We start from the raw sequence: 22,542 nt of genomic DNA on the forward strand, positions 1-22,542 counted from the left end.
CACTTGGAAAAAAACATGCTACAGTTGATTTTTTATGTAGACACCTCATTTTTCCTTCATTCTTCTTGGATCATGAATGCAGAAAAATAGGACTGACCAAGTTTCCCGTGCTCAAGAATAATTCTAGAGTCTGGACTCATGTCTTGAACCCATTTTTTATCCTGTTCCCAAGTTGTCTTCTACTTGTCTAATCTAAGATGCTCCTATTGAAGCTTTGATCTATTCGGGTCCAAAGGGAGAGGATTTTGATCAAAAGTTTAACCTCCATTTGCATCTGTGCCTTTTTTTCCTGCAAAGCCACATGTCTGAATGTGTGCCAGGTTCCTTGGTTCCTCTAGGCTGGGCATCAGTCCAAGGCTCCAGGGTGCCCTGAAGTGCTCGGCCTTAGAGAGAATAAAGTCAGAGAAAAGATGGTCCTTCCTCCTGAGTAGGGGGATCAGATAATACACACAAACCTTTGGGGCAGAGGTTCTCCTTTATGTTGTATTGACAGAAGACAAAGATGAAAACCAAATACAAGTAGAAATTCAGAGAAGGGCATCCTGAGCTGGGATGCTCAGTGAGAGTGGGGCTTCAACTACAGACCTAAGGAAAAGTCAGAACTTGAGTAACAGCAAGGAGCCTTGTGAGTGGGGGCCCAGGGTAGGATAGTCTGGAGTCACAGGAAGGATGTGTCTCCTAGTCCAGCACCACCTGCTGCTAGGACCTTGGACAGCACTCGCAGGTGGGGCTGGAATGTTAGTGTAGAACCGGGCATTTGTTTCTACTTCCACCCCTCAGGCTCCTAGAACACTGCCGGAAACATAAATACCTCTCCAGCTCCGGAGAAGTATTCGCGCTCCTGGTCAGCAGCCTCTTAGAGAATCTCTTGGACTACAGAACCATCATCATGCATGATGAGAGCAAGGAAAACCGCATGAGCTGTACTGTGAACGTGCTGGTACGTGCCACGCCCCCTGGGACAGCGAGAGGGCAGTGCCTGGCCACCCCTACACCCCACCAAGCAGCTCTAGGTAGATCCAGTAGACACAGAGATCCCCTGAGACCTCCTTGACAGAGTTTGTGTTCTGCTGAGTCTAATTAGAATGGCCAACTGAGCTTTGAACTTGCATATACCAGCTGCCTCAGCGCTTGAGGATAAATGGGGAAATAGGGATGGACAATGCAGCATAAGCCACTGACTTAACTCTTACTGAAGGCGATCCTCAGCTTCTTTCTCTGTCTTGTATACATGGAGTTGCTTTATTGTTGAAGCTATCTGACCCAGACAGAAATGCATTAGAACAATATACCGTGAGTAGAGAATTAGTCCATGGCATCCTCACAGTGGTAGAACCCTGTGCCTTTCCATAGGCAGTTGTAACTGGGACCACGGACCTCAGAGGTTTAGGCTGCCATGCACTCCCTTACTTAAGATAAATTAAGAAACTACCAAGAGTTCCCTGCCAGTCTAGTGGTTAGGACTTGGCACTTTCACTGATGTGGCCCAGGTTCAGTCCCTGGTCTGGGAACTGAGATCCCATATCAAGCTGCTGCACGCTGTTGTGGCAAAAAGTAAATAAAGAATCCTCAACTTCTCTTCTTTATAAACTGTCACTTCCTTATTTCGTTGGGGGTATTCGTTGAGGGGAAGGAAAAAACTCTTTAGAAAAGTGACACTGTTGAAAAGTGCTAGTTGTAGTTCGGCCATTTTAGGGGCAAGCTCATTAATAACAGATTGCATTGTATTTTATGACTATGTTTTGTAGAATTTTTACAAAGAAAAGAAGAGAGAAGACATCTACATAAGGTAAGAAGGAAATTTCTACTTTTGCTATTTATGGCATGGCTTTATTATTTATTTCTCCAATATGTTTATTAATAATAAGCCGCAACACCATGCTTGCTGCTTTGAGAAACACGTAAAGTACATGACACACTCCCTTCCTCCTAGAGGCTAAACTCTTTAGGCAGATCTGAGTCAGTACAGGGAAATGCATAGGGAGGATCATGTCTGGATTCCAGGGAAAGCAGAGGCCTCTGGCCACGCAGCCAGGGAAGACGTGAAATTCACCTTCTGTCCAGAACTGTCAGTCTGGGGTCCAGGAAGCCTGGAATGGGAAACTAACTTGGACATAAACTCTCTGTGTTTTCATGGGCAGAGATGCCATAGCTTTCATGAGCTTCCCAAAGGGGTCTGTGACATCAAAAAAAAAAAAAAAAAAGAAAAATTTTAGGAGTTCCGATGTGTCTCAACAAGATCAGTGGCATCTCTGTAGTGCAGGAAGCAGGTTCAATCCCTGCCCTTGCACAGTGGGATAAAGGATCTGGTATTGCTGTAGCCGCAGCATAGGTCGCAACTGTGGCTCAGATCTGATCCCAATGCCTGGGAACTCCACATGCTGAGAGGCAGCCAAAAAAAGAAACAAAACAAAACAAAACAAAAACAACCTGTAAACACTACTGCCTTAAAGAGTTACAAAGTCAAACAAATAAAGTAGGAACACTCAGAGTCAAGAAGCAACATGAAGACTTAAAGGTATAGGAAGTAACTGTCCCTTTGCCTAAGAGAGAGGAAGCGCTCCTGTGGTGCAGGAGGGAGAAGATGGGAAAGTGAGCTGCCACCTGGCTGTGGCGTAACCTGACCGCTCCATCAACTCCCCTGTGCCAAGATGCCTCCTTTCTCCCCTTCTGACCAGGTATTTGTACAAGCTTCGGGATTTGCACCGGGACTGTGAGAACTACACCGAAGCTGCCTACACGCTCCTCCTCCATGCTGAGCTCCTGCAGGTAAGTGGATCAGGGATGCAGTAGGTCCGCTCTCCAGGCCTTTGGGACCACATCCTGTGCATGTCATGATTTTGATGGGAAGGATCCCTGTTCCAGGAGGACCCTTTCATCCAAGAATATTTTTATGCCTTCTTAATAGACACCTTGGGCCTATTGTGGCATAAGGTACGTGGCGTGGATGCCATTTTTTTCCCCATAGAGCTATGCAGTAGGGCTGCTGCTTGTTAAGTGCAGTCCATATTTTCATCACTGTACGAGATCCTATCTTTATCATGTACTAGATGGCTAGAAGGAGGGTTAGGGGAGCCTCTTTCTAGATCATACATCTTTTGCACGGGTCTCTGTTCACACACCAGGACCACACAGTTTTAATTCTCAATTCTTTGTTTGTGTGTGTGTGTGTGTTTTAGGGCCGCACCTGTGGCATGTGGAGGTTCCCAGGCTAGGGGTCCAGTCGGAGCTGTAGCCGCCAGCCTAAACCACAGCCACAGCAATGCGGGATCCGAGCCACATCTGCGATCTACACCATAGCTCACGGCAACGCTGGACCTTAACCCACTGAGTGAGGCCAGGGATTGAACCTGCAACCTCATGGTTCCTAGTTGGATTCATTAACCACTGAGCCATGACAGGAACTCCTTAATTCTCAATTCTTGACAGTATATTTTATGATCTAGCGGTTGCTTTTCATTTCTCTTTTCTCTCGGAGTTTTCCACCTTAATTTCTTTCTGTTTATTTTTCAATAGGGACTTTGGAATCATGAAATTTAAAAAATACTTTAGGGGAGAATTTCTATGTTTATGAAATAGCATTTTCTTATCCAAAAGCATGATGTGACTTTTCACATCATGCTTTTGTGCCATCCCATGGTGTGTCCAGGTCTGCTGTTGTGCCATCCCATGTATTAATGTTTTCTGTGCAGAAGGCTTGCGTATTCCATGTTGTGTTGATCCCTAGCTTCTTTTTAATTTAATTACGGTAAAATACACGTAACATAAAATTTACCATCCTATGCTTTTTTAAGTGTATAATTCACTGGCATTAAGTACATTCACGTTGCTGTACCCAGATATCTGATCATTTTGGATTTATTCTTGTTAGGGTATTTTCTTCCTTTATCTTCAGCATGGTTATTATTATGTGCAGTCTGTTTCTGTTTGTTTATTTTTTGTCTTTTTGCCTTTTCTAGGGCCACTCCTGCGGCATATGTAGGTTCCCAGGCTAGGGGTCCAATTGGAGCTGTAGCTGCCGCCCTATGCCAGAGCCACAGCAATGCGGGATCCGAGCCTTGTCTGCCACCTACACCACAGCTCACAGCAACGTCAGATCCCAAAACCTGCAACCTCATGTTTCCTAGTCAGATTCGTTAACCACTGAGCCACAGCGGGAACTCCAGTCTGTTTCTAAATTATTTCTAAACATATTAATTTTTTATCCCTCCACTTAATTCTTTTATTATGTGTAGTGGGTTTTCGGTTGGCACCCTGGATTATGAAGACTACAAGCATTGCCTTCATCCCTTTTTTTCTCAACTTTATACTTCTAATTTCTTTCTTTTACCCAGTTGTATGAAGGGTAACCTCCAGCACAACCACAGCCATGCAGGTGGGCAGCTTCACCTTGATTCTGACCTTCGTGGGAATACCTTGAGTGTTTTGTGTGTGTGTATGCAATGTCTGTGTTTAATAAATTGTCAACAATACATATGGATGAGTCATAGATATATACAGATATTTCCATGAATTTTTTCAGCTGAAATTTGTTACATTCATCTGCTTTAATTAATGAATTGCTAGGTTGCGTTAATCTCTTTTGCTGCATTTGTGTTTTCCAGTGGTCCGACAAGCCCTGTGTACCCCATTTGCTTCAGAGGGACAGTTACTATGTATATACCCAGCAAGAGCTTAAAGAGAAGCTGTATCAAGAAATCATATCATATTTTGACAAAGGCAAAGTGAGTGTTGGGTGCTTTGTTTTTGCATGAGGGCAACGGGGGAAATGACTGCAGCACTTCCTACACTGCAGTTCTGATGTTTGCCAGGCAGAGTTGGTACAGAGCACACAGGTTAAGGTCACAATCCCCATCAAGACAACCCAAGCTTCAGATGCCATCTGCAGGTTGATGGGTCCCCAAGCCACCCACACGTCTCACCAATTGCCTATAAACCTGATAGTAGGCTAGAACAACCAACAAAACTAGGTAAAATGCTGTATTCAATGATGACAGTTTTTGGGGTTTTTTTTTTTGCATTTTTTTTAGGGCCACACCTGTGTCGAATATGGAAGTTCCCGGGCTAGGGGGGGTGATGACAGTTTTATCTTAAAGGTACACAAATAAGGACCAATCAAATGAAGAAATACAAGCAAGGTATTTGAGGAGGATCCCAAGTGTATGGCTTCTGTGTCCCCTCCCATGGGGACTCAGGCACATCTCCAACCAGGAAGCTCATTTGAGCTCTGTATGCAGAGTTTTTACTGGGGTGTCATTCTATTAGCTGCATGAATTGAATCGTCAACAACATGAATAAACGCCATCTCCAGCCCCCATCTCCCTGGAGGTCCAGCTACTGTTGTGTAGCTCAAGGCCCCCAACCCTCTAATCATGGGTGGCAGTTCTGGCAAGGTCATCCCCCATTCTGAGACTGACTACATGCCCATCAGGAGTCACCTCATTAGTATAAACTCCCATGTGGTCTGGAGGGGGGTCCATCTTGAATAACAAAGACACTTGTATTATTGGGGAAATTCCAAGAGATTTAAAAGCTCCCTTCCAGAAACTCAGGACAAAGACCAGACGCATTCTTTTAATACACAGTTACTAGTCCCATGTGTATCTTTGAATTCCAGTACTTTTAATGGGAGAGAAAATGAAGAGATAAATTAAGGTAAGAAAGGCAATAAATAGAGATGCGTTATCTTGGGGACACTAAACCCAGTGTTGAATACAGTGGGCAGTGCAGGGCCCCAGTCTCCATAAACATAATTGTACCTTTTAAGTATTGCTGAGGACCAGGAGCTAGTACCAACGTCTTTGGTGGGGAGGCCACGCTTGCACCATGTGAAAATTCCCAGACCAGGGATTAAACCCACGCCACAGCAGTTACCTAAGCCATGACAATGCCAGAGCCTGAACCCACTAAGCCACCAGGGAACTCCGAGTGTCATCATTTTTAATGCATTCTCTGGAGATTGTTGGCTAGTACCTGGGGCATATCCCATCCCTAGGTCACTAAGGGCCTGACACCAAAAGGTGCACTTAACAAGCAACTGAAACACCTATGAGGGAGAGAAAGTAAAATAAACGTGTAAACTGGGAATGATGTTATGGAATCTGTGATCAGCTGGAGAAAGCAAGTCCAGCTGGAAGGCCTTTAAATTGTTTTTTTGGCCGCGCCCTTGAAATGCGGAAGTTCATGCGCCAGGGATCAAATGGCATCCCAGCAGTGACCCCAGCCACTGCAGAGATAACACCAGATCCTTAACCCATTGAGCCATAGAGGAATTCACTAGGCCTTTAAATCTGAAATTGAAAAAAACAGAAGGGGTGGGGGAGAAAGGAAAGAAATATATATATGTGCTATTGAAACAAAATGGGTCCCAAATTTGACTTCTCCAAAGGCCTGGATAGTTCTTAGAGCCTGACACTTCAGCCACCATTCCTGTCTTATCAATTGATTAAATAAATAAATAAGCCAAATAATCACTATGATTAAATAAATAAATAATTAAGCCAAATAATCACTATGATGAAATAGCTACTCTGCATTTAGTGCACATTACTGTTTTGGGTAATTTTTCAGGCTGTTTTTCTAGTTGAATTCTCCCTATAATCCTATAGGGTAGATACTGTCTCTTATTTTACAGAGGCTCAGAGAGCAGGGATATTTGCCCAGACTCTGGTCTCTGCACCCCTTTACCCCTTAAAAACCATTGAGGATCCCCAAGAGCTTTTGTTCTCATAGATTATGTGCATTAATGACTATACATTTAGACATTAAAACGAAATTGTTAACTCTTCACTTGTTCTTTCAATAACAAACTTATTGCCCGTTAGCATAAATTATGTCTATTTATGAACAATAACAGTATTTTGCAAAAAGTGAATGATTTGAGTTGGCATTATTTGGGATTTTTACAAATCCCTTTATCATTTGGCTCCATAGAAGACAGCAGAATTTGAATACCTGCTTCTATATGTGGTCTGTGGCAACATCACACATTCTGCAGCCCCTGGGAAACTCCACTGTAGGCTGGCAAAAGAATGAGTTTTGAAAAAGAAGCAAATAATAGTAGTAGTATTAAGAAGATAGTTTTGAGAGTTCTCTCGTGGAGCAGCAGGTTAAGGGTCCAGCATTCTCATTGTAGCGGCTTGGGTCACTGCAGTGCCACAGGTTCATTCCCTGGCCTGGGAACTTCCACATGCTGCAGGCATGGCCAAAATAACAACAACAAAAAATGATGATTTTGACCTCATGGACTCCTGGGAGGGTCTTGGGGACTCCTGGAGACCAGGGACCATACTTTGAGAACCATTGTGTTAGTCTGTTTCCCATCTCTTTCATAGCTTAGCATTCGGTAAGAAGGGGATGGGGCCCCACTGTGCTATTGACTGGCCTCCTGCACCAGGTCCGGCTGAGCTGAAAGTTTTCCATGTGGCCTGTTTCAGAGCCTTTTCAGTGATCCAGGCCCAGAAGTTTCAGAAGGGGCATATTTGGCAAATGATGATATTAGAAGATTTTACTTATTCATTTATTTATTTATTATATTAGAAGATTTAATTTTATTATTTTTTTTTTTTTTTTTTTTTCTGTTGTTGTTTTTTTTGTTGTTGTTGCTATTTCTTGGGCCGCTCCCGCGGCATATGGAGGTTCCCAGGCTAGGGGTTGAATCGGAGCTGCAGCCACCGGCCTACGCCAGAGCCACAGCAACGCAGGATCCGAGCCGCGTCTGCAACCTACACCACAGCTCACGGCAACGCCGGATCGTTAACCCACTGAGCAAGGGCAGGGACCGAACCCGCAACCTCATGGTTCCTAGTCGGATTCGTTAACCACTGCGCCACGACGGGAACTCCAGAAGATTTAATTTTAAAGTGTCTTAGAACTATATGTGAACTGTACGTACCTTCCTTCATCAGCCAGAAACAAGGGAACATAGCGCCTGGTTAGCAAGACGGACATAGAAAATTTCCAGATACTGTGTTATTGTGTCCAGCTAAGAGACATTTTATGAAATACCCAAGTGAACAGAAGTCCGTCAGTGTGGGATGCTAGCCTTAGATACGGAATAGGTGCGTTAGGCTATATTTACATGGTCATCAATGCTCAAAGGCATTTCCTGAAGCTCTCCCTGACTAAGTCAGTAGTTTAGCTGGAAATAGGAAGTGAGTACCCTCAACTGGAGAAATAGTTTCTCAAATTCCACACAACGGTATGATTAGACTTTCCTATCCCAACCTCCTCCCAAACAATGTAACTCAGCACACATACTCACACACACACCCCAGAACCAGAACAAGAACCCACACAACTTCCTTTCCCTTTCAACAGGACTTTCATGCTCTCGATACCTAGGCTTTAGAACCGGTTCCATGCTGCTCTCAATATTCCTTCATGCTTTGCCCTTTAAAACTTAGTAATGCTTTGTTTGGGGACCCACAGTGTTCTTCATGTTCTTGCAAACAGAATTAACAGAAAATGCCCCCTGGTAAAGGCACCAAGATATAATAGCTTTATGAGGTCAGAAAACAGGGTGAGTTGATTCAAGAGGTGAGGCACGTCGAGGATAGTCACAGAAACTCAACCCACCTGACTCCTTAGTCATTGCCAGGGACTCTCGAATGGCTTTTGCAGCTGAGTCACTGACTGCTCTGTTCTCCGCTTGTAACCCTCCTTTTCTTTTTCTGAAGATGTGGGAGAAGGCAATTAAGTTGAGCAAAGAGTTGGCGGAGACGTATGAGAGCAAAGTATTTGACTACGAGGGTCTGGGCAATCTCCTGGTGAGTATGGGTCAGAAGCCAGCCAGCCTCTGGCAGGGGGGTAAGCGGAGTGTTCATGAAAATAATTTTGTAAGTTGAAGAAAGTCTGGGTAAACGATGTTCTTTACAGTGGAAAAGTACACCTTGCTTGAAATAGCAAGGGGAGTTCCCTGGTGGCACAACAGGTTAAAGATCCGGCATTGTCGCTGCTATGGCTCCGGTCACTGTTGTGGCACAGGTTCGATCCCTGGGCCAGGAACTTCTGCATGCCTCAGGCAAGGCCAAAAAAAGAAAGAAAGAAAAATGAGGAAAGATGAGGTCAAAATGCTGTTAGCATTCCTCTCCAGATTCTCCTTGACTGGGGGCTCAGCGTCCTGCTGCAGTTGGCTCCTCTCTGTACCTTTTGTTCCTCTGTGGACCCTCCACGACCTTGGCCCGCCGCCTCCTCGCCTCTCAGTTACTCTGCCTTCCATGAACACGGCCCCTGTTTCAGATGTTCTCTGGCATCTCCTGTTCATCACAGTGACCTGTTCTGTGGCCCATATCCTCAAGGTTCTGCTGAATGAATGAACTGCTCATCTTGGAGCCTGGCTTTAGCTTTTCAAGAGTGCCCCTGTGCACATTTTGGAAAGTTTTAAAAGGCTTCTGCCAGATCTTGATTCTCCAGTTTTGCCTCCCTCCTGCTCTGAATGTCCCTGGACTGCTCTGCTCTAACAGTCCCCTGAACTTGTATATTACTCCTGGCTGTTGGCACAGGTCACCTTTTTCAAAACAGTAAAGCCAAACAAAAATAGTCTTTTACAAGCCCAGCAGGAGGCAAACACAATATTATATTTGGTCATTTTTAGTGGCTGAGTCACAGAAGGTCAGGTGACCACCCATTGTCGTGTCATCATTTGAAGAGCTAGTTGTCAAGATGACTTTGAAAAGAAGTTGCCAGCGCATTGTACCAGCTCCTGCCCTCATTCAGAAAGTCACGTATGAGTTTCACAAACTAAATGGAGCTGAAGTGGGAGTAATATAATATGCTACCATTCAAAGAAAACTGAGATTGCAACTTTGGCAGAGGAGTTCCCTCTGTGGCTCAGCGATAATGAACCCAACTAGCATCCAGGAGGATGTGGGTTCCATCCCTGGCCCCGCTCAGTGGCTCAAGGATCCGGCGTTGCCGTGAACTGTGGTGTAGGTCACAGATACGGCTCAGATCTCGTGTTGCTATGGCTGTGGTGTAGGTCAGCGGCTGCAGCTGCAATTCGACCCTTGCCTGGGAACCTCTATATGCCGCAGGTACAGCCCTAAAAAAGAAAAGAAAAGAAACTTTGGCAGAGACAGTGGGAGATGGTGTAGTAAATAATACAGTCATGCTGACTGTTCAGGGAGGAGCTAAGTCTCAAGCCCCCACGTCTGGCTGCCTGTTTGGACTCTTTGAGGCTGCCCCTCTATGCCCTGGTGGGGAAAGCTCTCCCCAGGGGAAGAACTAAAGGTAAGGGTGATACCAGATCTGAAAACACAGCACATCACCACTGCCTCCTGGGACTTCATAACTGAAATCCCAAACTACCAGCATGAGCAGCTGCCCCTTGTGACTCTCAGAAAGTGCTTCTTAACCTTTTAGGGGTCCTGAACCCCCTTCACAGGATGAACGTGCACATATATGTCTGTCTACACATAACTGCAGGGACTCCCAGTCCACGCCCCCACCCTGTCCCCACCCTGCGCCCAGCCCATTCATGGACCCAGGCCCAAAACCTCCCATCCCAGGGAAAGACAACTCTTTGGCTTACAAGATGTTTTCCAAAGACCTTTCGTTACTCTGTGTTACACAGGAAACAACAAAGCAAATTGTCAGATTTTTTTTTCTCCCTCCCAGTGGTGCCCTTGTAACCTCCCTCTGGAATGTCTTGTTTTGTTTTCCAGAAAAAAAGAGCCTCGTTTTATGAGAACATCATCAAGGCAATGAGGCCTCAGCCTGAATACTTTGCTGTCGGATACTACGGCCAAGGCTTTCCTTCTTTCCTGCGGGTGAGAAGCCTGGGGTGGTCTCCCCGGCCTCTGAGCTGTGCCGTCAGGGAGGAAAGGTGTTCATGGCTTTTCCAGATGAGTCTGGCGCGTTAGCAGCTGGAGACCCGTGTTCTCACTGTGGGAGGTCGGGAAGGGAAACCACTTCCTGCGCCGCTGGACTCTTCCCCCCACGCCCCTGGCCACCTCTGGTATTCTGGCAACTCTCTTATAAAATGACTTTTCCCAGGTGGAATGAGAACAGGGAAAACGGAACCATCCCCTGCACTGGTCTGCTGCTCTAGGTCAGGCTGGGAGAAAGTGTGGATTGATGCATCTAATTGTTTATTCTGTCTCCAGCCGGAGCTAGTTTGAAAACAAATGTCCCCAGGACAAGGTTGCAAAAGGTTTACAGTAATAAAAACAGTTCTGTTGTCACAGTGAAAAGGACCGTGTTTATCTTCCTTCTCAAAATTTTTGCAATGTGATACTGATTTTACAATCTAAAAAGCAAACCAAAAAAAAAAAAAAAAACCCTTACTTTCTCCCACAGAAAAGAAGCTTCTTTTAATGTCACGCTATGTATAAACATATATTATCCATCTTCCTTCCTCTGATTAAAAAAAAAAAAAAAGGAAAAGTGGAAAGAAAAATATGTTCCATTTTTTACAGTGCCTAAAAAGGAAGTAGTTCATTCATTCATTCATTCATTCAGTAACTGTTTATTGAGGGCCTACTGTGTGCCAGGCACATACAAGACATTAGAGATACAGTGCTGATTATAATCAGATATAATTCTTGCTCTCATGGACTTATACAACATTATGGTTGAGCTATTAATTCAACAATCACACAAGTCAGTGTAAAATTTATTCTACCCAAGATAGGTATTCTGTGATAGATGAGTTGGTTAAGCAAGGAGTATTCACCCAAGTAAAATCAAAACCCATGTTCACATAAAAATTGCACCTTATTGTTTATAGCACCCGTATTCATAATCCCTAAAGGTTGGATATAACTGAAATGTACCTCAGCTGGTGAAAGGGTAAGCAAAGTGTGGGGCTGCCACGCAGTGGAATACTATGCAGTAATAAAAATGGAGTAAAGTCCTAATACACAGAATCATGGGGGTGAATCTCAGATGCATAGTGCTGAGCGAAAGCAGTTAGACCTTAAAAATCTACATACACTATGGTTTTATGTATATGACACTGGCCAAGCCAAAACTTAAAATAGGGATGGAAAGCGGATAAGTGGTTATCTGGTGATTGGAGCCAGAGGAAGGTTGGGCTGCAAAGAAGCATGGGAACATTTTTGGAGGTGATGAAACTGTTCTCTATCTTTTATTCTTATTATTATTATTAAAGTATAGTTGATTTACAGTGTGGTGCCAATTTCTGCTGTATATCAAAGTGACCCAGCTATACATATATATAAATTCCTTTCTCACATTATCTTCCATCATGGTCTATCCCAAGAGACTAGATATAGTTCCCTGTGCTATACAGTAGGATCTCATTGCTTATCCATTCTAAATGTAGTAGTTCACATCTACTAACTCCAAACTCCCAGTCCATCCCCCCTTCCTCCCTCCTGCTTGGCAACCACAAGTATGTTCTCTATGTCTGTGAGTCAGTTTCTATTTTGTAGATAGGGTCATTTGTGCCAAATTTTAGATTCCACATATAAGGGGGATCATATGGTATTTGTCTTTCTCTTTCTGACTGACTTCACTTAGTATGAGAATCTCTAGCTGCATCCATGTTGCTGCAAATGGCACTGTTTCATTCTTTTTAATGACTGTGTAATATTCCACTGTGTGTATGTACTACATCTTCTTAATCCATTCATCTGTTGATGAACATTGACATTGTTTTCATGTCTTGGCTATTGTGAGTAGTGTTGCAGTGAACAGAGGGGTGCATGTATCTTTTTGAATTATATTTGGCCAATACTGGTATTGCTGGATCATACGGTAGTTCTATATTGAGTTTTCTGAGGAACCTCCATACTGTTTTCCATAGTGGCTGTACCAATTTACATTCATACCAACAATGTAGGAGGGTTCCCTTTTCTCCACACCCTCTCCAGCATTTGTTATTTGTAGACTTATTAATGATTGCCATTCTGACCAGTGTAAGGTGGTACCTCATTGTAGTTTTGATTTGCATTTCTCTGATAATGAGTGGTGTTGAACATTTTTTTTTACGTGCCTACTGGCCATCCATGTCTTCTTTGGAGAAATGTCTGTTTAGGTCTTCCGCCCACTTTTCAATTGGGTTGTTTGGATTTTTTGGTTGTTGAGTGGTTTGAGTTGTTTGTATATTTTGGAGTCGAAACCCTTGTCGGAAACCATTCTTTATCTTGATTGTGGTCATGGTTATGTCTGTCAAAATCAGAAGAGTTTTACGCTAAAAAAGTGTAGATTTTGCTATGTGTCAATTATACCTGAATTTTTTAAGAGTCAGGGAAGACTTCCCAGGGAATTTCTGTTTCAGCTGTGATTTGAAAGATAAGCTGGGAGTTAAAGAGGTAAAAGGGGTAGGAAAAAGGAGAGGAAACAGCAGGCAAGCGCTTGGCAGGGACTAGGAATGAAAGAGAGGGAGCTGGGGTGAGCCGGGGAGATGAGGCAGGAAGTATGAGGGGAGCACGTGGGGTTTTGGGCTTCCGTAGCTCATGAGGAGCACTGCATGAGGCACTTTTATGCCTGTGGCTTAACCCCCCACATAAACCATGGGCCTTGTCAGATGTGATGGCTGCTGTGGGGCACACAGTAGGGGTTCGGTGAGGACGTGGGGGTGTATGGCACTTTGCCTGGGGAGGACGGCAGTGTCTGAGGGACCAGGGTCCCCAGGTGCCCCTCCCCTCTTCCTATTTAATCCTTCCTCTTGCTGTCCTGACCTGTAGAACAAAATCTTCATCTACCGGGGGAAGGAGTACGAGCGGCGTGAAGACTTCAGCCTGAGGCTGCTGACCCAGTTCCCCAACGCCGAGAAGATGACCAGCACCACGCCCCCGGGAGAGGACATCAAGTCATCCCCAAAACAGTGTATCCTTGTCCCAGGGCTTGCTAACCTGCAGCAGCCCCAGTCCAGCCAGAGCCGCTGAGGGTTCCATCCATCCATGCTAGCAGCTGTGCTCTGTTCTCAGAGTCATTTTACCATCCGGACTCAGTTTCCCATTCAGTGGAAAAGCTTTGGGACCTCATGTCCTTAGCTTGTGGCTACAAAGTAACTAATGGAGAGAGATGATAAGCAAATCATAAATATGAAAGGATGTGTGTTATAGCCACAGGCAGAGCCTGAGCAGAATGTAGACTCCCTGTTCTGGATTGTGGATAAAGTGTCTAGCTCTGTATGTAACATATATAATGTGTTATTTAAAAAAACAATCCATGGGAGTTCCCGTCGTGGCTCAGTGGTTAACGAATCTGACTAGGAACCATGAGGTTGCGGGTTCGATCCCTGGCCTTGCTCAGTGGGTTAAGGATCCGGCTTTGCCGTGAGTTGTGATGTAGGTTGCAGACGTGGCTCGGATCCTGAGTTGCTGTGGCTGTGGCCTAGGCCGGTGGCTACATCTCCGATTGGACCTCTAGCCTGAGAACCTCCATATGCCGTGGGAGCGGCCCAAGAAATGGCAAAAAGACAAAAAAATAATAATAATAAAAATAAATAAAAAAACAATCCATGCTTTTATTTTTTCTTAATTTTTATCTTTTTGTCTTTTCTCAGGGCCACTCCTGCGGCATATGGAGGTTCCCAGGCTAGGGGTCTAATCAGAGCTGTAGCTGCTGGCTTATGCTAGAGCCACAGCAACACCAGATCCAAGCCTCTTCTGCAACCTACACCACAGCTCATGGCAATGCCAGATCCTTAACCCACTGAGTAAGGCCAAAGATTGAACCTGCAACCTCATGGTTTCTAGTCGGATTTGTTTCCACTGTGTCACAACAGGAACTCACAATCCATGCTTTCAAAAGATAAAGATGTTGGAGTGTCCGCTGTGGCACAGTGGCTTAAGAATCTGACTGTATCGGCTCAGGTTGCTGCAGAGGTGAGGGTTGGATACCCGGCCAAGCGCAATGGGTTAAAGGATCTGGCTTTGGCTCGGCCGTTGTATAGGTTGCAGCTGCAGCACACATTCAACCCCTGGCCTGGGAACTTCCACATGATATGGGTGTAGCCATAAAAAATAAAATGAAATAAAAAAATAAAGGTATTATAAAATTGAATAGTATTCTAAAAGAGGTCGGTAAGAAAGAGCTGGTAGGGCAAGTTGCCTGGGTTTGAGTCCTAGTTCTATCATGAACTTTGTCCCTTTGGGCAACTTACTTAATTTCTCTGAGACTCCGTTTTCTCATCTATACAGTAGGGGTGGTGATCATTCTTCTCCTTGTAGTTCTTGTAAAGCTTGAGTATATGTAAAATACTAGCAACAGTGCCTGGTACATAATAAAAGTTCAATTCATATTAATTATTATAGCTATAGATTGATCAGTAGCTCTAGAAAAATAGACAGCAATAATGATAGATTAGTAGATAGACATGCCTTAAAGAGAAGCATAATAGTGGATACTTGGAAAAGAAAGGTTTACTGAAATAAATCATTGTTTCCACTGTGGAATTTCAGAAAACACTCGAGGTGCCTTCTTGGAGGGGGAATGAAAAGAGGTCTTCATGAACAGGATAGTGTAAAATTCAGCGCCCTGCAGTCACATCTGCGTAGCCATTTGACCTTGGCGAGTTGCTTAATTTCTCCAGGCTTTGGTTTTCTCATCTATAAAGCATGAGGGTAACTCTGTTTTTCCCAATTATCTAATGGCATTTCTATGAGGGTCAGAATAAAAAGGAAATCATTTATGAGAAGCCATTTTATAAGTTATAACAGTATGAGGCATATCCCAGTGGGTCTCAGATTTTATTCTACTTAAGAATCACCCTGGGAGAGATTTGAATACAACAGCTGTGAATTCTAATTCTGTATTTTGAGTAAGTTTCCAGGTGATTCTGGTAGATGGCAACCTTCATGTTGAGAAATACCGAGAGTCAGTGTCAGGTCTAGACCCAGTGCCTTAAACTCTAGTTTCATTGCTGTAGATTTTGAAGCGTTATTGGTAAACACAAAAAAAGTCATGTCTAAGATCAGATCGTTAAGTCAGAGAAGGAGGCTTTACCCCTGAACTGCATTTGAAGCCTGACTTTTATCATCTACTAGTTGTGTGATCTGGACTTTCTCAAACCCTCGGAAACCCTTTCTCAAACCTTTCTTCACTTGTAAAAGGGATTAATAACATCTACCTAGTAATATTTGTGTTTATTGGAGATGACATATTCAGAACACCTAGTACAGTGCTCAGCTTTGGCCCTTGGTGAACAGATGGGATCCAAAGATAGAAGAAATTCCTATTGCCTGGGCTCTGGAGTTGGATTATTTCAGAATGATGTGTGCCCAAAAGAAACAAAGACAATTTCTAACCATCTGTTTTCCTAAAATTTCATTAACGTTTTTTTTTCTTTGTCTTTTTAGGGCCACACCCAAGACATCTGGAAGTTCCCAGGCAAGGGGTCAAGTCGGATCTGTAGCTGCAACTCGGGATCTGAGCCGCATCTGCAACCTACACCACAGCTCACAGCAATGCCGCATCCTTAATCCACTGAACGGGGCCAGGGATTGAACCTGCATCCTCATGGATACTAGTCGGGTTCATTACTCCTGAGCCACGACGGGAACTCCTGATGTCTGTTTTCATGTGGCAAGATCATCTACCATATATGTCTGACCTGAAAAATGTCCCCAGATTATGACTTTAAGAAGGCATTTTGGGAATTCCTAAGGGAACCCCATTTTCAATAGTTGTCCTGGCATTTGGTTCAAAGGAATGATCGATGTGGGTGCCGTTTCCGTTGTTAAAGCAGGAGGAACAGGCCGTGCTTTCTGCCTGTGACAGCTTTGTGGCCCAGCTTTCTCCTTCCTTAACGAGCTCCTCAGATATGCAGTGTTTCACCGTAAAGCCAGTGATGAGCCTGCCACCCAGCTATAAGGATAAACCAGTTCCAGAGCAGATCTTAAAGTAAGTGGGGTTCTTTGTTTTAAATTTTATTGGAGTATAGTTGACTTAGAAAGTTGTGTTAGGAGTTCCCGTCGTGGCGCAGTGGTTAACGAATCCGACTAAGAACCATGAGGTTGCGGGTTCGATCCCTGCCCTTGCTCAGTGGGTTAACGATCCGGCGTTGCCGTGAGCTGTGGTGTAGGTTGCAGATGTGGCTCGGATCCCGTGTTGCTGTGGCTCTGGTGCAGTCTGGTGGCTACAGCTCCAATTGGACCCCTAGCCTGGGAACCTCCATATGCCGCGGGAGCGGCCCAAGAAATATCAAAAAGACAAAAAAAAAAAAAAAAAAGTTGTGTTAGTTTCAGGTGTACAGCAAAGTAAATCAGTTATATATATACATATATCCATTCCTTTTTGGATTCTTTTTCCATGTAAGTTATTACATACTACTGAGTAGGGTTCCCTGTGCTATACAGTAGGTTCTTGTTAACTGTGTATTTTATATATAGTAATATGTACATGTCAATCCCAACCCCCTAATTTATCCTTCCTGGCCTCCATTTCCCATTTGGTAACCATACATTTGGTTTCAATATCTTTGAGCCTGTTTCTGTTTTGTAAGGTTTTTGTAACATTTTTGTTAGATGCTACATATTATTGATCTCATATATTTGTCTTTCTCTGACTTATTTGACTTAGTATGACAGTCTCTAGGTCCATCCGTGCTGCTGCAAATGGCATTATTTTTTATGACTAATATTCCATTGTATATATGTACCACATCTTTATCCAGTCCTCTGTTGATAGACATTTAGGTTGCTTCCATGTCTTAACTATTGTAAATAGTGCTGCAGTGAACATTGGGGTGCATGTATCTTTTACGGTTATCTCTGGATAGATGCCCAGGAATGGGATTGCTGGATCATCTGGTAGTTCTATATTTAGTATTTTAAGGAACCTCCATACTGTTCTCTAGAGTGGTTGCACTAGCTTACATTCATGGATACTAGTCAGGTTCATTACCACTGAACCACAATGGAAACCTCAGGGCCTTTTTTTTTTTTTTTTTTTTTTTTGTCTTTTTAGGGCTTCACCCACTGCATATGGAGGTCCCCAGGCTAGCGATCTAATTGGAGCTACAGCTGCCGGCCTACGCCATGGCCACAGCAACGTCAGATCTGAGCCACACCTGTGACCTACACCACAGCTCACAGCAACGCTGGATCCTTAACCCACTGAGCAAGGCCTGGGATCGAACACACAACCTCATGGTTCCTAGTTGGATTTGTTTCTGCTGCACCATGACGGGAACTCCTGGGGTCTCTTTCTTAATAAGGGCACTAACCGCATTCATGAGAGCTTCACCATCATGAACTAATCACTTCCCAAAGGATCCACCTCCTAACACTGTCACCTTGGGTCTTAGGATTTCAACATATGAACTTGGGGTGGGGGGTGGATGTAAACATTTAGACCATCGCAGCTATCCATTCCTATTCAGTATGAGATAAGAGCTTGGTCATTCAAAGGGATTTGGGGTTGGTTGGTTGGTTGGTTTTAAGCAGAGAGAAGGAAATGGGGAAATTTCACTCTTAGCTCCTCTGGTTCTTATTTCTGCTCTGAAGTATCTTGTCCATAGCAACTGACCCTCACCTTGCCCGGTGATTTCCCTGTAATTGAAGACCTTATCACTTACGAGAAGCTGAAATGCTAGATGGATTGATAGAATCATTAGAAGACTATACAAAGGAATTACACACATGGACATGAATCCATATGCCTTTTAAATCTCTATCCTATGGGACAGATGCATCAATAATAAAATTAAGGTGTGTAGGAAGTCAAACCGTGTCCCGCCTCCAGGGTGCATTGTGGAGATTAGGTCAGGGTGAAGATAGTTTGGTGGATAAGAGTCTGCATAAGACGTGCCCCAGGTTTTTTTGGAAGGCTTGTTGTAAGAAAGAAGCTACAGCGTTGTGGCTGTGTCTTCCCCCAGCTACTATAGAGCCAATGAAGTACAGCAGTTCCAGTATTCTCGGCCATTCCGGAAAGGAGAGAAGGATCCCGACAATGAGTTTGCTGTGAGTCCAACCCTCTGGCCCTAAACCAAGATGAAATGGACATCCAAAGTGGGTGGCCTTCCACCCAGCCAGCATCTATGGCAGAAACAGTGGCAGCGCTGGGGATAGAGGGTCCCCGTGCTTGTTACCAGGACTGCAGGCTGTCACCCCAGTGGAAGACTCTAGATTAGGGATCCAGGAACTGGGCTGTACTCCTGGGCCTGCTGCCACCATGACCTTGAGCAAATCACACCTCTCTGGACCTCATTTCCCATCTAGAGGCTGAAAGGGTCCCCATAGGTAATTCCTTGCAGCTTTAAATATTTAGATCCATAAAATTTGGGAGAAAGCATGGCCCCTTCGCTAAGGAGACATTTGAAAATGGAATCCCAGCTAACCCAGGGAGTTGGGCTCCTTTGCCTGAGAACTGACCAACATTTCCTACTTTCTTTCTCTTCGCCAGACTATGTGGATTGAAAGGACCACGTATACAACTGCCTATAGCTTCCCTGGGATTCTCAAGTGGTTTGAAGTCAAACAGATTTCAACAGTAAGTCATTTGAAATTGGGACTCGGAAAAATCTTTCTGTCTCCAAGGATAATAAGAGCCTTTGTTAAATGCCCCCTCTGGGTCTCCCCAGCTTGGTGGACCAGCCTCCTCTGGCCACTCCATTTTCTAAAGGAGAAATGAAAGGCCTGCTTGTGGAATAGAACTCCTTTGTAAAACTGATGTTACACCACCACCCCTTAAAGGTTACTCACAGTGAAAGGCTCTTTTATGACCAGACGAGTGTTGTCTCCGCAAGGACCATGCCAGCACCCAAAAACATTTTTGGAATTCCTCCTTTGAGTTTCCTATCATCGCATTCTTCTCTCCCAGAACATTGCCTCTTCTTTTATTTCCAGCTAACTGTATCTCCATTTTCATCACTCCCCAAAACTGTTCATTTTACCTTTTTTTAAAAATTTTCTTTTTATGACCGCACCCGCAGCATATGGAGGTTCCCAGGCTAGGGGTCAAATCAGAGCTGCAGCTGCTCACCTACACCACAGCCACAGCCACACCAGATCCAAGCTGCATCTGTGGCCTACATGGCAGCTTTGGGCAACTCACTGATGGAGGCCAGGGATCGAACCTGCATCCTCATGGAAATTATATTAGGTTCTTAACCCACTGAGCCACAGCAGGAACTCGTGTTTTACCTTTTTAATGTTTATTACATCTGGGTTTTTTCCCAGCCCTAGCCCCTCCTTCATCTCTGGTTGATGCCGTTGAAAAAGTCTCCTTATTGTTCTCCCTGTCTTGGTTTCTCAAGTCCATTTTCCTTACTGCCTCAGACTATGAATTCCATGCTGAAAACCTGGCTGTATCATTCTCAGGCTTAAAACCTTGCTGTGACTCCCCAGTGCCTAGACTAGAAAGCCCATGCTCTGTAACATATGCACACAGGGTCTTTGTGACTAAGCTTTTCCACCTCATCTGTGGAATCTGTGGGAACTAAATTGCTCATTTCATGGAATTTCAACCCTCCAAGATGCTATATTGTTTTCTGCTCAAAATGCCCTTTTGCCCTTCTCAACCTACTAACTCCTGTTGAGATTCACTTTAGGTACCGGCTTCTCTAAAAAGCCATCTCTGAAGCTCCCAAGCTAGGTTAGATGTTCTTTCTCTGTGCCCTGTCACAACGTGGACTTATTTCTAAAGAGTTACCTTCTGGAGTTCCCGTCATGGCTCAGTGGTTAACGAATCCGACTAGGAACCATGAGGTTGCAGGTTCGGTCCCTGCCCTTGCTCACTGGGTTAAGGACCCGGCGTTGCCATGAGCTGTGGTGTAGGTGGCAGACACGGCTCGGATCCTGCATTGCTGTGGCTCTGGCGTATGCCATTGGCTACAGCTCCGATTCGACCCCTAGCCTGGGAACCTCCATATGCTGCGGGAGTGGCCCTAGAAAAGACAATAAATAAATAAATAAATAAATAAAGTTACTTTCTATGCTTACATGTCTTAAGACCTCCTCACTCCCACTCTGACCTCATTGAACCATAAGCTTCTCCCAGCCATGAATTACTTTTTTTTACATATTCTTTTAATTCAAACATAGTTGATTTACAGTGTTGTGCCAATTTCTGCTGTACAGCAAATTGATGCAGCCATATATATACATACACATACATTCCCTTTCTTGTGTTATCTTCCATCAGGGTCTATCCCAAGAGACTGGGTATAGTTCCCTGTGCTCTGCAGTAGGACCTCATTGCTTATCCATTCTAAATGTGATAATTTGTATCTATTAACCCCAAACTCCCAGTCCATCCCACTCCTGCCCACTCCCCCTTGGCAACCACAAGTCTGTTCTCTGTGTTTATGAGTCTGCTTCTGTTCTGCGATACATTCATTTGCGCCACATTTTAGATTCCACACAGAAGTGATAGCATATGGCATTTGTCTTTCTTTTTTTGACTTCACTTAGTATGATCATCTCTAGTTGCATCCATGTTGCTGCAAATGGTTCTATTTCTTTTTATGGCTGAGTAGTATTCCATTGTGTGTGTGTGTGTGTGTGTGTGTGTGTGTGTGTGTGTGTGTGTGTGTGTGTGTAATATGTATACCACACCTTAAGCCATTTATGTGTCAGTGGACATTTAGGTTGTTTCCATGTCTTGGCTACGATGAGTAGTGGTGCTGTGAACATAGGGGTGCAGGTATCTTTTTGAATTGTAGTTTTGTCCAGGTAAATGCCCAGGAATGGGTTTGTTAGATCATATGGCAGTTCTATATTCATTTTCATAAATTATGTCTTAATCACCCTTGTGACACAGTGGTGCACAGCATGATACATGCATAAAATAAGCATTTAAGAAGAATGACTTAAACAAATCTGAAGTTTGATGTGTTCTGTACCTCTAGTGCTAAATTTTTTTTTTCAAGTATGAATATGATTTTGGACAGAGGCTTTTGGAATCAAGTGTGTAGGAGGTCATGCTGGCTGATAATGGGTAAAATGAAGGAGATGATTTTTCTCCATTCTGCTTTGGAAGACATTTCCACAGGAGGAGCTCTCTATGAATCCATATTGCATCTTATTTCATTCTCATCCAAAATTCAGCTTGAATGATCTAATAAATCCTTCCTTCCTTCCTTTCTTGCTTGCTTTCTTGCATTTTAGGGCCACACCATGTGGCATATGGAGGTTCCTGGGCTAAGGCTGTAATTAGAGCTATAGCCACTGGCTTATACCACAGGTAACAGCAACGCCGGATCCTTAACTCACTGAGCAGGGCCAGGAATCAAACCTTCATCCTCATGGGAACTAGTCAGATTCGTTTCCACTGAGCCACAACGGAACTCCCATGCTTTATTTCTGATTTCTGTAAACCATGGAACACATACTAAGGTCATTTTATGTATGGTTTGAATGTACGGCTTCCAAAATCACTTACCTTTTTGCATGGAAGGAGCATTAAACCTCTTATCAGTGGACATTTTTAGTTGTGCAAAAGTATCTTGGATTAGATATATTGCTTCTCTGTTGTCACTGATCTTCTCAAAACACCTCTGAGGAAGATTTGCCTAAGAAGCAATAATTATTACAGCTCCAGTTTTGTCTTCTCAAAATTTCTATAGATGCTCTGTCCCAAGAAATAATCATTATCATAGCTCCAATTTTTTTCCCCCTTTGGCTGTGC

The 22,542-nt window shown here is 44.0% G+C and overlaps 1 protein-coding gene across 2 annotated transcripts in view; it reads left to right on the plus strand.

Moving 5' to 3' along the window:
- DOCK5 (dedicator of cytokinesis 5) overlaps nt 1-22,542 on the plus strand; it is a 238,966-nt gene that overhangs the window by 190,016 nt on the left and 26,408 nt on the right. For both annotated transcript variants that reach the window (XM_084997723.1, XM_084997722.1), the window contains exons 35-44: nt 781-940; nt 1,749-1,789; nt 2,679-2,769; nt 4,605-4,724; nt 8,679-8,768; nt 10,665-10,769; nt 13,653-13,794; nt 16,734-16,815; nt 18,791-18,875; nt 19,318-19,404. In XM_084997723.1, the coding sequence (XP_084853849.1) occupies nt 781-940; nt 1,749-1,789; nt 2,679-2,769; nt 4,605-4,724; nt 8,679-8,768; nt 10,665-10,769; nt 13,653-13,794; nt 16,734-16,815; nt 18,791-18,875; nt 19,318-19,404 (1,003 nt within the window). The remainder of the gene's footprint in view (nt 1-780; nt 941-1,748; nt 1,790-2,678; nt 2,770-4,604; nt 4,725-8,678; nt 8,769-10,664; nt 10,770-13,652; nt 13,795-16,733; nt 16,816-18,790; nt 18,876-19,317; nt 19,405-22,542) is intronic.

This window comes from Sus scrofa, chromosome 14, assembly GCF_054392235.1.
Source record: "Sus scrofa isolate SSC_HxYL_T2T_F1_AM1 chromosome 14, Sscrofa_HxYL_maternal_Yorkshire_Landrace_v2.0, whole genome shotgun sequence".
NCBI lineage: Eukaryota > Metazoa > Chordata > Mammalia > Artiodactyla > Suidae > Sus > Sus scrofa.